At 45.6% G+C, this 13,912-nt stretch overlaps 1 protein-coding gene across 1 annotated transcript in view; it reads left to right on the top strand.

Annotated features, from left to right (window-relative positions):
* Positions 1-13,912, top strand: part of BCR (BCR activator of RhoGEF and GTPase) — a 169,087-nt gene that overhangs the window by 84,203 nt on the left and 70,972 nt on the right. Inside the window, exons 12-17 of the mRNA XM_053701993.1 lie at positions 3,347-3,422; positions 3,504-3,611; positions 3,790-3,864; positions 3,969-4,066; positions 5,988-6,122; positions 6,719-6,778. Of these exons, the coding sequence (XP_053557968.1) occupies positions 3,347-3,422; positions 3,504-3,611; positions 3,790-3,864; positions 3,969-4,066; positions 5,988-6,122; positions 6,719-6,778 (552 nt within the window). The remainder of the gene's footprint in view (positions 1-3,346; positions 3,423-3,503; positions 3,612-3,789; positions 3,865-3,968; positions 4,067-5,987; positions 6,123-6,718; positions 6,779-13,912) is intronic.

Below are 13,912 nucleotides of genomic sequence, written 5' to 3'. Positions count from 1 at the left end.
GAAAGTGAACGAAAAGAAGAGTTCTCTTTTTCCTCTCACAAGAGTTCCATTCTTGGGGACTCTTATAGATTCTGTAGAAATGAAGATTTACCTGACAGAGGACAGGTTAACAAAGCTTCAAAATGCATGCCGTGTCCTTCATTCCATTCAACACCCGTCAGTAGCTCAATGCATGGAGGTGATCGGCTTAATGGTAGCGGCAATGGACATAGTACCTTTTGCACGCCTACACCTCAGACCTCTGCAATTATGCATGCTAAGTCAGTGGAATGGGGATTACTCAGATTTGTCCCCTACTCTGAATCTGAATCAAGAGACCAGAAATTCTCTTCTATGGTGGCTTCATCGGCCACACCTGTCCAGGGGGATGCCATTCAGCAGGCCAGACTGGACAATTGTAACAACAGACGCCAGCCTACTAGGTTGGGGCGCTGTCTGGAATTCTCTGAAGGCTCAGGGACTATGGAATCAGGAGGAGAGTCTCCTTCCAATAAACATTCTGGAATTGAGAGCAGTTCTCAATGCCCTTCTGGCTTGGCCCCAGTTAACAACTCGGGGGTTCATCAGGTTTCAGTCGGACAACATCACGACTGTAGCTTACATCAACCATCAGGGAGGGACAAGAAGCTCCCTAGCAATGATGGAAGTATCAAAGATAATTCGCTGGGCAGAGTCTCACTCTTGCCACCTGTCAGCAATCCACATCCCGGGAGTGGAGAACTGGGAGGCGGATTTCTTGAGTCGCCAGACTTTTCATCCGGGGGAGTGGGAACTTCATCCGGAGATCTTTGCCCAAATACTTCGACGTTGGGGCAAACCAGAGATAGATCTCATGGCGTCTCGCCAGAACGCCAAACTTCCTCGCTACGGGTCCAGATCCAGGGATCCGGGAGCAGTTCTGATAGATGCTTTGACAGCACCTTGGAACTTCAGGATGGCTTATGTGTTTCCACCCTTCCCGCTGCTTCCTCGATTGATTGCCAAAATCAAACAGGAGAGAGCATCAGTAATTCTAATAGCACCTGCATGGCCACGCAGGACTTGGTATGCAGATCTGGTGGACATGTCATCCTGTCCGCCTTGGTCTCTACCTCTAAGACAGGACCTTCTGATACAGGGTCCATTCAAACATCAAAATCTAACTTCTCTGAAGCTGACTGCTTGGAAATTGAACGCTTGATTTTATCAAAACGTGGTTTTTCTGAGTCGGTTATTGATACCCTGATTCAGGCTAGGAAGCCTGTTACCAGAAGGATTTACCATAAAATATGGCGGAAATACCTATACTGGTGCGAATCCAAAGGTTACTCCTGGAGTAAGGTTAGGATCGCTAGGATATTGTCTTTTCTACAAGAAGGTTTAGAAAAGGGTTTATCAGCTAGTTCATTAAAGGGTCAGATTTCAGCTCTGTCCATCTTGTTACACAGACGTCTGTCAGAAAATCCAGACGTCCAGTCCTTTTGTCAGGCTTTAGCTAGGATCAAGCCTGTATTTAAAGCTGTTGCTCCACCATGGAGTTTAAACTTAGTTCTTAACGTTTTACAGGGTGTTCCGTTTGAACCCCTTCATTCCATTGATATAAAAATGTTATCTTGGAAAGTTCTGTTTTTAATGGCTATTTCCTCGGCTCGAAGAGTCTCTGAGTTATCAGCCTTACATTGTGATTCCCCTTATCTGATTTTTCACTCAGACAAGGTAGTTCTGCGTACTAAACCTGGGTTCTTACCTAAGGTAGTCACTAACAGGAACATCAATCAAGAGATTGTTGTACCATCCTTGTGTCCAAATCCTTCTTCAAAGAAGGAACGTCTTCTACACAATCTGGATGTAGTTCGTGCCCTCAAGTTCTACTTGCAGGCAACTAAAGATTTTCGCCAAACTTCTTCCTTGTTTGTCGTTTACTCTGGACAGAGGAGAGGTCAAAAAGCTTCTGCTACCTCTCTCTCTTTTTGGCTTCGTAGCATAATACGTTTAGCCTATGAGACTGCTGGACAGCAGCCTCCTGAAAGAATTACAGCTCACTCCACTAGAGCTGTGGCTTCCACTTGGGCCTTTAAGAATGAGGCCTCTGTTGAACAGATTTGCAAGGCTGCAACTTGGTCTTCGCTTCATACTTTTTCCAAATTTTACAAATTTGACACTTTTGCTTCTTCGGAGGCTATTTTTGGGAGAAAGGTTCTTCAGGCAGTGGTTCCTTCTATATAATGAGCCTGCCTATCCCTCCCGTCATCCGTGTACTTTTGCTTTGGTATTGGTATCCCAGAAGTAATGATGACCCGTGGACTGATCACACATAACAGAAGAAAACATAATTTATGCTTACCTGATAAATTCCTTTCTTCTGTTGTGTGATCAGTCCACGGCCCGCCCTGTTTTAAGGCAGGTAAATATCTTTTAAATTATACTCCAGTCACCACTTCACCCTTGGTTACTCCTTTCTCGTTGATTCTTGGTCGAATGACTGGGACTGACGTAGAGGGGAGGAGCTATATGCAGCTCTGCTGGGTGAATCCTCTTGCATTTCCTGTTGGGGAGGAGTTATATCCCAGAAGTAATGATGACCCGTGGACTGATCACACAACAGAAGAAAGGAATTTATCAGGTAAGCATAAATTATGTTTTTTTTTTACTACTTAGAAAATATACTTTGTTCTCTTAGTATCCTTTTGTTGATGAGCAGGTTGGTAGTCTCAGGAGTGTACACTTGTTTGGAGCACTATATGGTAGCAGATTTGCAAGGATGCTTTTAACTGTTATACATTGTGCAAACACTGTTGCCATCTAGTTATCAAAAGCATTCTTGCACAACTGATGCTGTATAGTTCTCCAGACAAGTGCACTCTTACTACCTAGGTATTCTCTTTTACAAATACCATGAAAATGGATTCAATTTGAAAACATAATGGCAATTAATAATAGTATGCTTTACTTGAATTGTGAACGAGAAACATTTTGCATTGTATATCCCTTTTTAAATAAACTTAACCCAGTTAGAATGTCCATACAAATATGCCAATTAGACCACAACTTCTGTAACCAGTAAAAAGGCAGAAAATAAAATAACCCCATCTTAAAGTCTCTCCAGCTAGAGGGTAACTATCCCTCACCATAACTCTGACACTTGGAGCCCCCCTTTCCTTGATATGTGGGAATGCGTGGCCTATATTAAAATCTTATGGGTGTTTATGTACCTCTTATAAAAATACCATTACATTTCATATATAGGTAAAATAACCCCATGCTGGAGGTTAAGCTCCCATCTTTCTGTATATCGAGAGACTTATGACATGTAATGCTTAGCCCTGTGTTATGGCAGCTGTCATTTCATTTCTCTTGTCTCTTTCAGACCTATACATTCCTTACGTGGTCAGATTATGAGCGAGCTGAGTGGGGGGACCATGTACGAGAACAGCAGAAGAAGTGTAAGTTGCATGGTGGACTTCAGGGGGAATCAAACTTAAAATACTGAAGGCTAACCTTAAACTTCACTATTGTCTCCCCAGCGGGTTTTAAGAGCTTCTCTTTGACCTCACTGGAGATTCAGATGCTGACAAACTCTTGTGTGAAACTTCAGACAGTACATAGGGTCCCGCTGACCATCAGCAAAGAAGGTGAGAAATCACTACACAGCTGAGAAATGAATGGTGTTGATGTGACAGTGGTGGTTATGGGGTATAGAGGGGAATGAACGTCAGTGGGTGGAAATTTTAGAAGATAATCGCACAGCTTACAATACTCTGTAGTTGCTGTTGACTGAGTCTCAACACATCTTGTTTCCATTCTTTACAGATGATGAGTCTTCAGGACTCTATGGATTCTTGAATGTAATTGTCCATTCAGCCACAGGTTTTCAGCAGAGCTCAAGTGAGTATGACGGAAGTTTCTGCACATCATTAAAGATTCTGTCCTCACAGTATAAAAGTACTCTGCAGAACAGTCTTGTGTTTACACTCTCTTTGTTCTTTCAGATCTCTTTTGCACTCTGGAAGTAGATTCCTTTGGATATTTTGTGAACAAGGCAAAAACACGTGTATATAGAAATACAACTGAGCCCAGCTGGAATGAGGTAGTCTTTTGCCTTTCCACTTTTTTTACCAAACACACCCATGTATTCTTGTGCAGTTACCCCCCTTCTATACATCTAAAAGCCTACCTGTATAAAATAGGTTATAAAAAAAGAATGCGATAGTTATATGCACTTTATAACTGACACAATACATTTTCAAAATTCAGTTTAATTTTTTCTGCAACTATGATGTGAAAGGATCATGTGATTTTTTTCTATTGGTGACATACCGCTGTTTGCCTACATTCATAAGTGAAGGAAATTCTAAATTTCAGGTTGAGGTTTTTGAAAATTAAGATGTTTTTTTTTTCCAATCCAAGTTGACAGAGCCCTTGAATCATCTTAAAGGGACATTATACACTAGATTTTTCTTTGCATAAATGTTTTGTAGATGATCCCTTTTATGTAAACCATCTGTGTGTGTTTTTGTAAAAATGTATAGTTTTGCTTATTTTTAAATAACATTGTGCTGATTTTCAGACTCCTAACCAAGCCCCAAAGTTATAGATGTATACTGATGTATACAGAATTCAGACTACTTCTATTTGTATAATAGGTCTTTTCATATACAGGGTAGTGGGGAGGATCTGCTGTCGGCCCCTTTCAGTGGGTGTGCCAGGATAATCTTATCAACAGTACTAAATTGGGAGCTTTTTAAGTACGTTTGTAAAAGGTTTTATACTGTATTTTTATATCAGTATCTGTGCATATTATTCTTTATAGTAGTGTCTATTACATGCATATATTAGTGTATTCCGCCCCTTTAAGAACCCAGGTAAAAGTCCCCAGCTAAAACAGTTTGAATTACTTGCCATGGGCACCTTTATTAAACCTTTATCTTAGAGTTCCATGACTCCAGATCCTCTTAAAACACAGATGGCTTCATTAATTACTACTATCAGATGGCTAGATTATAAGCAGACATATTAGATGGAACTGAACAGTTCTCACATTTGTGGGAACCTTGGATAATGTGCATAGAAGCACAAACAAGACAGGCAGGGAATTAGCAGGTCTTTGGGAGAGGCTGCACTGTAAGTTGTGGAGCGGTAAAAAGCATGTGGTGTCCTGTGAACTAGAGAGGAGGAGCTCCCTTTGGGGTATTAAGGACCAGACCCAACAGATGAAGTGCAGGAAAAGCATTAGTGACATTCTGTTAGCTACTTTATTCTTTTGTTCTCACCTTTTCAAGTAGGAGGCCAAATGTGACTGAGGTGTGTGTGTGTTTTTTATTCTCTCGTCGTTCACAGATGACTTTTGTATTATTCCCATGAGGCAGCTGATGGTTACTAATGTATAGCCCTTTTCTTCCCTGAGCACTTTAGGCAGTATTTATCTGTTTAGTTTTTCACTTCTAATGTATTGTCCTTGATGGTTTCTCCTAAGTCACTTTACTGCTGAGGTAGACTTTTATTATTCTTACTGACACACGTTTTAAAATAAAATGTCTTAGATAAATAAACAAAGACACAAAGGACTTGTGTAACTGTGAGCTTCATTATCCTCATGGTAATTCAATACAACTTAAAGGGACATAAAACCCATATTTTTTTTCTTTCATGATTCAGACAGAGCATGCAATTTTAAACAACTTTCTAATTTACTTCTATTATCTCATTTGCTTCATTCTCTTGATATTATTTGCTGAAAAGCATATCTAGATAGGCTCAGTAGCTGCTGATTGGGTGCTGCACGTAGATGCCTCGTGTGATTGGCTCATACATGTGAGTGGTTATTTCTTCAATAAAGGATATCTAAAGAATGAAGCAAATTGGATAATAGAAGTAAATTGGAATGTTGTTTAAAATGATATTCTCTATCTGAATCATGAAAGAAAAATGTTGGGTTTAATGTCCCTTTAACTTTACCAGACTTATTGAATCCTATTCTCTGGGGGTTTTTTTTTTTATGGCACCTGCAGGAGTTTGAAATTGAGCTGGAAGGCTCCCAGACCCTTCGTATCCTATGCTATGAGAAGAGCTACAACAGGAACCGGCCCGGGAGAGAGGATGGTGGCGAGAGCACTGAACGCATGGTGGCCAAGGGACAATTGCAGGTGAGAGGAGTAGCAAGAAAGTGAGAGGTGAGGGCAGAGTGAGCTTCTCTAAATCTAACATTGCCTGTCCATCCTCAGAGGGGTGTGAGACAAACTGAATAGGGAAAGGTCAAGAGTGGATATAGAGGTGTAAGCAGTACAAAGACAGAGGGGGGAGGGAGGTGACCGGACAGAGAAATAAGCAGGAGGCTAAATGAAACGGAAACTAATAGTACCAGATTAATATAGGTCATGTGACAGGGGGAAGTGAGTTTTCAGATCAGAGTAAGGCATTTTGCTTTTATCTTGTATAGTAAAGTTATTAAACCCATTGTTCCATGGTCCAGCCAGTCCTGTGACATATAGGACCACCTTATGGGATAATTCCCCTTCTCCCAGTCTTGGTACCATCACTCCTGTATCCAGGAGATGGCATGCTGGGATGTGTACCAAGCTGAGAGAGAACAGGCTGTGATGGGGGGGGGTTGGGGTGATTCAAGCAAAAAGTCAGAAAAAAACAAGCAGAAAAGTCATCGATTCAGAGAGCCTCTGCAGATTGTGTGCGAGGAACATTCTGGGGCAAATTGACTAATGCTACACTGCTCTTTGTTCACCAGCTAGAGCCACAGATTGTCATGGGGAAGGACTGGCAGCGCTCTGTTGTTGCAATGAATGGGGTGAGTACACTGACAGAGGGTTATAAAATTAATTCAGCTATTAAATCTAAGTAACCCAATAACCATTTACAGCAAATTTTACTGTCTGTTCCCTAGTACTCCCTTTTTATGCAAATATTTTCATACTCTGCAATCCTCGATCCCCTTTGTAGCGATTCCACCCACTCACTTAAAGGTACATGAAACCCAATTTTTTTCTTTCATGATTCAGATAGATAATGCAATTTTAAACATTCTAATTTGCTTCATACTTTAGGTATCCTTTTTTGAAGAAATAGCATTGTACATGGGTGAGCCAATCACACAAGGCATATATGTACAGTCACCAATTGGCAGCTACTAAGCCTGTTTAGATGCTTTCTTTCTTAGGTTGGTGAGAGTCCACAATTCCTTACTCTTGGAAATTCATCACCTGGCCACCAGAAGGAGGCAGACACCCTACAGCAAGAGCTTTAATATTCTACATACTTCCTGTTCCCTCCTAGTATTTCTTTGCCTAGCTAAGCTAGCTATGAGACAGGCGAAGACAGAGGTGCTCTGTACTTATTGGATTTTAATCTCTGTTTTACCTCAATGGATAGTTCCTAGAAGAGAGGAAAATAGGAGAGTACTTGGCTGTGCAATGTAAATCTTCTCTATGGAGTTGTGGTCACAAGCCTGCCACATGTGTTGCTGGGAAGTTCCTTATGCCTCCTTCTGTTTTGGCCATGCTGATTGCTGATGTACTCTCTCAGTATATCCTCTACTGTTAGTAACAGGACAGGATGGGCTCTCTACTGTATCCTCAAGATTAATCATAGGGTAAGAACAGTGGAGGAGACAACATCTGGGTGAGTACCTGACATGTCTCTCATAGCCCACAGGCTATCTTCTGGTACATAAATATGTATGTGCAGTATAGCCAGACTACAGCAGCAAAGTAATTGGAATACTGTTACAGACTGAGCTTACTGGCATTACACTTGTTATAGGGTAAATTGGTCAGTACCTGCATGTCTCATTTCTCACACAAGCTATCATTTCATACAATACTAGTACTAAAGCCTGTGTACACGGGCCATTTTTTGCAGTACAGCGGTTCCACCCCTTGCACTCTCCCCCCTCTCTTTTGCTCTTTCTCCCCCTCTCTTTTGCTTTCTCTCCCCCCTCTCCTTTGCTTTCTCTCTCCCCTCTTTTGCTCTCTCTCTCCCCTCTTTGGCTCTCTCCCTCTTTTCTTTTGCTCTCTCTCCCCCCCTCTTTTGTTCTCTCCCCCCTCTTTTGTTCTCTCCCCCCTCTTTTGTTCTCTCCCGCCTCTTTGGCTCTCCCCCCCCTCTTTGGCTCTCTCCCCCCCCCCCCTCTTTGGCTCTCTTCCCCCCCCCTCTTTGGCTCTCTCCCCCCCCCCCCTCTTTGGCTCTCTCCCCCCCCCCTCTTTGGCTCTCCCCCCCCCCCCCTCTTTGGCTCTCTCCCCCCCCCCCCCCTCTTTGGCTCTCTCTCCCCCCTCTTTGGCTCTCTCTCCCCCCTTTTTGGCTCTTTTTCCTCTTTGGCTCTCTCTCTCCCCCCCTCTTTGGCTCTCCCCCCCCCCCCCCTTCTCTTTGGCTCTCCCCCCCCCTTCTCTTTGGCTCTCCCCCCCCTTCTCTTTGGCTCTCCCCCCCCCTTCTCTTTGGCTCTCCCCCCCCTTCTCTTTGGCTCTCCCCCCCCCTTCTCTTTGGCTCTCCCCCCCCTTCTCTTTGGCTCTCCCCCCCCTTCTCTTTGGCTCTCCCCCCCCTTCTCTTTGGCTCCCCCCCCTTCTCTTTGGCTCCCCCCCCTTCTCTTTGGCTCCCCCCCTTCTCTTTGGCTCCCCCCCTTCTCTTTGGCTCCCCCCCCTTCTCTTTGGCTCCCCCCCTTCTCTTTGGCTCTCTCCCCCCCCTTCTCTTTGGCTCCCCCCCTTCTCTTTGGCTCTCCCCCCCCTTCTCTTTGGCTCTTCTCCCCCCCCTTCTCTTTGGCTCTCCCCCCCCCTTCTCTTTGGCTCTTCTCCCCCCCCTTCTCTTTGGCTCCCCCCCCTTCTCTTTGGCTCCCCCCCCTTCTCTTTGGCTCCCCCCCCTTCTCTTTGGCTCCCCCCCCTTCTCTTTGGCTCCCCCCCTTCTCTTTGGCTCTCTTCCCCCCCCCCCTTCTCTTTGGCTCTCCCCCCCCTTCTCTTTGGCTCTTCTCCCCCCCCCCTTCTCTTTGGCTCTCCCCCCCCCCCTTCTCTTTGGCTCTCCCCCCCCCCTTCTCTTTGGCTCTCCCCCCCCCCCTTCTCTTTGGCTCTCCCCCCCCCCTTCTCTTTGGCTCTCCCCCCCCCCCTTCTCTTTGGCTCTCCCCCCCCCCCCCTTCTCTTCGACTCCCCCCCCTTCTCTTTGGCTCTCCCCCCCCCCCCTTCTCTTTGGCTCTTCCCCCCCCCCCCCTTCTCTTTGGCTCTTCCCCCCCCCCCCTTCTCTTTGGCTCTTCTCCCCCCCCCTTCTCTTTGGCTCTTCTCCCCCCCCCCTTCTCTTTGGCTCTTCTCCCCCCCCCCCCTTCTCTTTGGCTCTTCTCCCCCCCCCTTCTCTTTGGCTCTTCTCCCCCCCCCTTCTCTTTGGCTCTTCTCCCCCCCCCCCTTCTCTTTGGCTCTTCTCCCCCCCCTTCTCTTTGGCTCTTCTCCCCCCCCCTTCTCTTTGGCTCTTCTCCCCCCCCTTCTCTTTGGCTCTCCCCCCTCTTCTCTTTGGCTCTCCCCCCCCCTTCTCTTTGGCTCCCCCCCCCTTCTCTTTGGCTCCCCCCCCTTCTCTTTGGCTCCCCCCCCCCTTCTCTTTGGCTCCCCCCCCTTCTCTTTGGCTCCCCCCCCCCTTTGGCTCTCTCCCCCCCCCCTTTGGCTCTCTCCCCCCCTCTTTGGCCCTTCTCCCCCCCCTCTCCTGCTCCCTCTCTGGCTCTGTCTTAACATCGCGGGACCCCGCCCAGCCACGCCCCATCGCGGCGACACCAGCCCGGCCACGCCCCTCGCGACGCCCGGCCACGCCCCCATCGCAACGCTCCCGTCGGCCACAAACAGCTGTGAGGTCTGGGGAGCGCGTGGCCGCTTCTTACACAGCAGACCTCACAGCTGTTGAGTAGCTTACCTCGCGCTCCCCAGACCTCACAGCTGTTTGTGTACCTCGCGCTCCCTATCACAAGGCCAAGTGTGTTTGTCTCTACTGCGCATGACAGCTTCGGACAAACACACTTGGCCTTTTATAATATAGGATATGTATATGTGCAGCATAGCCAGACTTCAGCAACAAGGTAAATCTCTGTGCTTACAGCCATAGAAATACATTTAGGGCTGAGGGCTGGTATCTCGATTAGCTTTCTTGTCAAACTAGTGTTGCTCAGTTTATTTTTATTTTTTTTGTTGTGTCTCCTTTCTCTGTTTTTTTTTGGCTTTATTTAATTTCCGGTCTCCATCTCTTATGGTGCCGGTTGTTTTATAGTGCTCTTGGACCGTATGTTTGTGTTTAGAGTACCACACTGTTTGCGCTCCCGGTCCTTTCCTTACACAGCCGGTTTTATATCAGAATTTGCTACCTTGTCAGAATCTGCTACCTCTGACTGCGCATGCTCTGTATTAGGTAGTAGTTTTCCACATATGTTAAAAAGTAATGTGTGACATGAGCACTGAGTGGTAGCAGATTCTGACAATGAAGTTGTCCTGTCGGATTTTGCTGCTGGCAATAAATGCGCGCATGCGTAGTTCAAGCACTTGTCAGTCAACAATAAAAGCGTGTCTTACACACATTTATATATCATTTTTATATGGAATGTGTATTTATATATTTTCTCAGTATCAGCTGTCTCACTGCAAATTCCCTCAGCGCGCATGGGCTTCATTGAGTCACCACATCAAACATATATACGATGCACTGTAATTCCCCCATCTTAATCTTTTTGCCTCTGCCTGGGGGGGGGGTCAAGGGGGGGGGGCAAAGCCCCGGCAGGGCACCCGGCAGGGCACCCCCCTTGAATCCACCAGATAGAGGGGGGAAAAATAGTGAGCTGCAGCAAGGATTGAGGGTGGAGTAGTTTATCGTCACTGAGAACTTGCAGCTCAGGTCTTTTTCAGAGCCCTTTCAGTGCAACAGATTTGTGAAGTGATGGGCCTCAGTTCCTAAAGTTTTATAATTCCTGTGGCATCTTTCAGCTATAGTTTTACAAATTGGTTTTTAATTACCCTAATTTAAAATGTTGCTATGCATTGTTCTGTGTGGCTGAAACAGGTTTCTCTTTGCTGCCATCTGCTGGACAGCTTGATTAATAAATTACATGAAAAAATGATCAAAGTATTTAAAAAATATATTTAACTGTTGAGCAAATCTACTAAATTAAAATAACTCAAGTCATTGTGTATTTTATATAATTTGTTTTAATTTCCTTATGTAAGTTATTTTGAGCAGAGGCGATCCTTTTATTATCGATTATTTGTAGAGCGCCAACAGATTCCGCAGCGCTATAAACAAAGGCGGAGTACAACAAAACAATTATAGGGATCAAATGGGTAGAGGGCCCTGCCAAGAGTTGCACTGTTGTAGTCAGCTCTTAAGAAGGTGATCTACAAACAGCTGGACGCTTAGGCTTACATGCTAAGGGGGTTCAGGGGATAGCAATAGAGAAGAGGAACTGGTATAAAGAAAGGTTAGCGTAGGTTGTATGCATCCCTGAACAGTAGAGTCTTTAGGGAGCACTTGAAGCTTTTAAAAACTAGAAGAGTCTCTTATGGAGCGAGGCAGAGAGTTCCACAAGATGGGAGCCAGTCTGGAGAAGTCCTGTAGATGGGAGTGTGATGAGAGGAGGAGAGTAGGAGGTCATGAGCAGAGAACAGTTGAGGACTTTGTATGTCAGAATGAGAATTTTGTGTTTGATCCTAGAGGCAAGAGGAAGCCAGTGAAGGGATTGGCAGAGAGGTGCAGCAGATGAAGAGCGACGTGTAAGGAAGATGAGTCTGGCAGAGGCATTCATTATGGATTGTAAAGGAGCTAGGCGGCAGGTGGGGAGACCAGAGAGGACAGAGTTGCAGTAATCGAGGCGGGAAAGAATGAGAGAGTGGATTAAAATCTTAGTTGTGTCTTGTGTAAGGAAGTGTCTAATTTTAGAGATGTTTTTAAGGTGGAAGCGGCAGGCTTTAGCCAAGGACTAAATGTGAGGAGTGAAAGAAAGATCTGAGTCAAATGTGACCCCGAGACATCGGGCATGCGGGGCAGGGGTAATGATCGATTTGTCGACAGTTATAGAGAGATTGGGGGTGGAGAGTTTTGAAGAAGGGGGGAAAATGAGGAGCTCAGTTTTGGAGAGATTTAGCTTGAGGTAGTGAGAGGACATCCAGTTAGAGATGTGAGAAAGACAGTTAGTGACACGGGTTAGCAAGGAAGGAGATAGGTCTGGTGCAGAGAAGTAGATTTGGGTGTCGTCGGTATACAATTGATATTGTAAACCGTGGGACTATTAGGGAACCTAGTGATGACGTGTAGATTGAGAAGAGAAGGGGACAGAGAACAGAGCCTTGCGGTACTCCGACAGGAAGTGGTGACGGGGCAGAGGAGGCCCCAGAGCAGGGTACACTAAAGGTACGGTTTGACAGGTAGGAAGAGAGCCACGAGAGGGCTGTGTCACATATGCCGAAGGATTGGAGGGTTTGGAGCAAAAGAGGGTGGTCAACAGTGTCAAAGGCTGCGGACAGATCAAGGAGGATAAGCAGAGAGAAGTGGCCTTTTGATTTTGCTGTAAGTAGGTCGTTGGTAACCTTAACAATTGCTGTCTCTGTGGAGTGATGGGGACGAAATCCAGATTGCAGTGGGTCAAGGAGGGAGTTTATTGTAAGGAAATGGGATAGGCGTGCATAAACTAGTTTTTCGAGAAGCTTTGATGCAAGAGGGAGGAGGGAAATTGGGTGGTAGTTGGATGGGGAGGTAGGATCAAGGGAAGGTTTTTTGAGGATATGTGTGACCAGTGCATGTTTCAGCGATGAGGGAAATATACTGGTGCTGAGGGAGAGGTTGAAAGTGTGTGTGAGTATAGGGGTAAGGGTAGCAGAGAGGGAGGGGAGTAGCTGTGAGGGGATAGGGTCAAGGGGACAGGTAGTGAGGTGAGAGCGCAGTATAAGTGCCAAAACTTCTTCCTCAGTAACAGGGGAGAATTAGCTAAGTTTAAGGTTATGTGGGTTGTGGTTGATTGAGAGCATTTGAGGGGGTGAGAGAATTGAATTATGTTGAGAGCTGATTTCATTTCTGATGGAGTCGATTTTGTTATTGAAGTTGCTGGCAAAGTCTTGAGCTGACAGAGAAGTTGTATTAGGAGGTGGGGGAGGGCCGGAGAAGGGTATTGAAAGTGGAGAACAAACGTTTTGGGTTTGAAGAAAGATTAGAGATAAGAGTAGAGAAGTAGTCTTGTTTATGGAAATTAAGGGCAGAATAGTAGGAGTTCAAGATAAATTTGTAACGTTGAAAATTGGCTGAACTTCTATATTTTCTCCAGTGCCGCTCAGCAGTACGGGAACGTCTGCGTAGGTATCGTGTCAGAGGAGTATGTCAGAGGAGTATGCTAGGGCTGAGGATGAGTGTTTGATTTCCGAGCTACGGTAAGAGGGGCGAGATTGTCAAGGACGGATGTAAGGGTGGAATTATAGTGGCAGATAGATTGGTCTTCTGTGAAGTTTGGTGTGAGGAGCAGGAGGAGGGAGAGTTGTAGGGAGGGATGATATGTTGCAAGTAAGGAGATGGTGGTCAGAAAGGGGGAGTTTGTGAAGTTCGAGAGAGTGCATTGATCGCTAAAGATCAGATCAAGGGAGTGACCATCTTTGTGAGTGGGAGAATCAGTCCATTGTGACAAACCGAAAGAGGAAGTGAGTTGCAGAAGTTGTTTTGCAGAGGAGGCAGTGGTATTGTCAAGACGGATGTTGAAGTCACCAAGAATGAGGGAAGGGGTGTCTGAGGAAAGGAAATAAGGTAGCCAGGCAGCCAAGTGATCTAGAAATTGAGTTGAGGAGCCAGGAGGACGGTATATGACTGCAACACGTATAGAAAGAGGAGAGAATACGTATAGAAAGAGGAGAGAGCCAGGTTTCTGTTAGGGCCAGAAGGTTGAGGGAATGGGAGATAAAGAGGTTATGTATAGAAGTGAGTTTGTTGCAAACAAAGCGAG

This window comes from Bombina bombina, chromosome 2, assembly GCF_027579735.1.
Source record: "Bombina bombina isolate aBomBom1 chromosome 2, aBomBom1.pri, whole genome shotgun sequence".
NCBI lineage: Eukaryota > Metazoa > Chordata > Amphibia > Anura > Bombinatoridae > Bombina > Bombina bombina.
The sequence above is the reverse complement of the archived record's forward strand: the minus strand, read 5'-3'. Positions and strand labels throughout refer to the sequence as shown.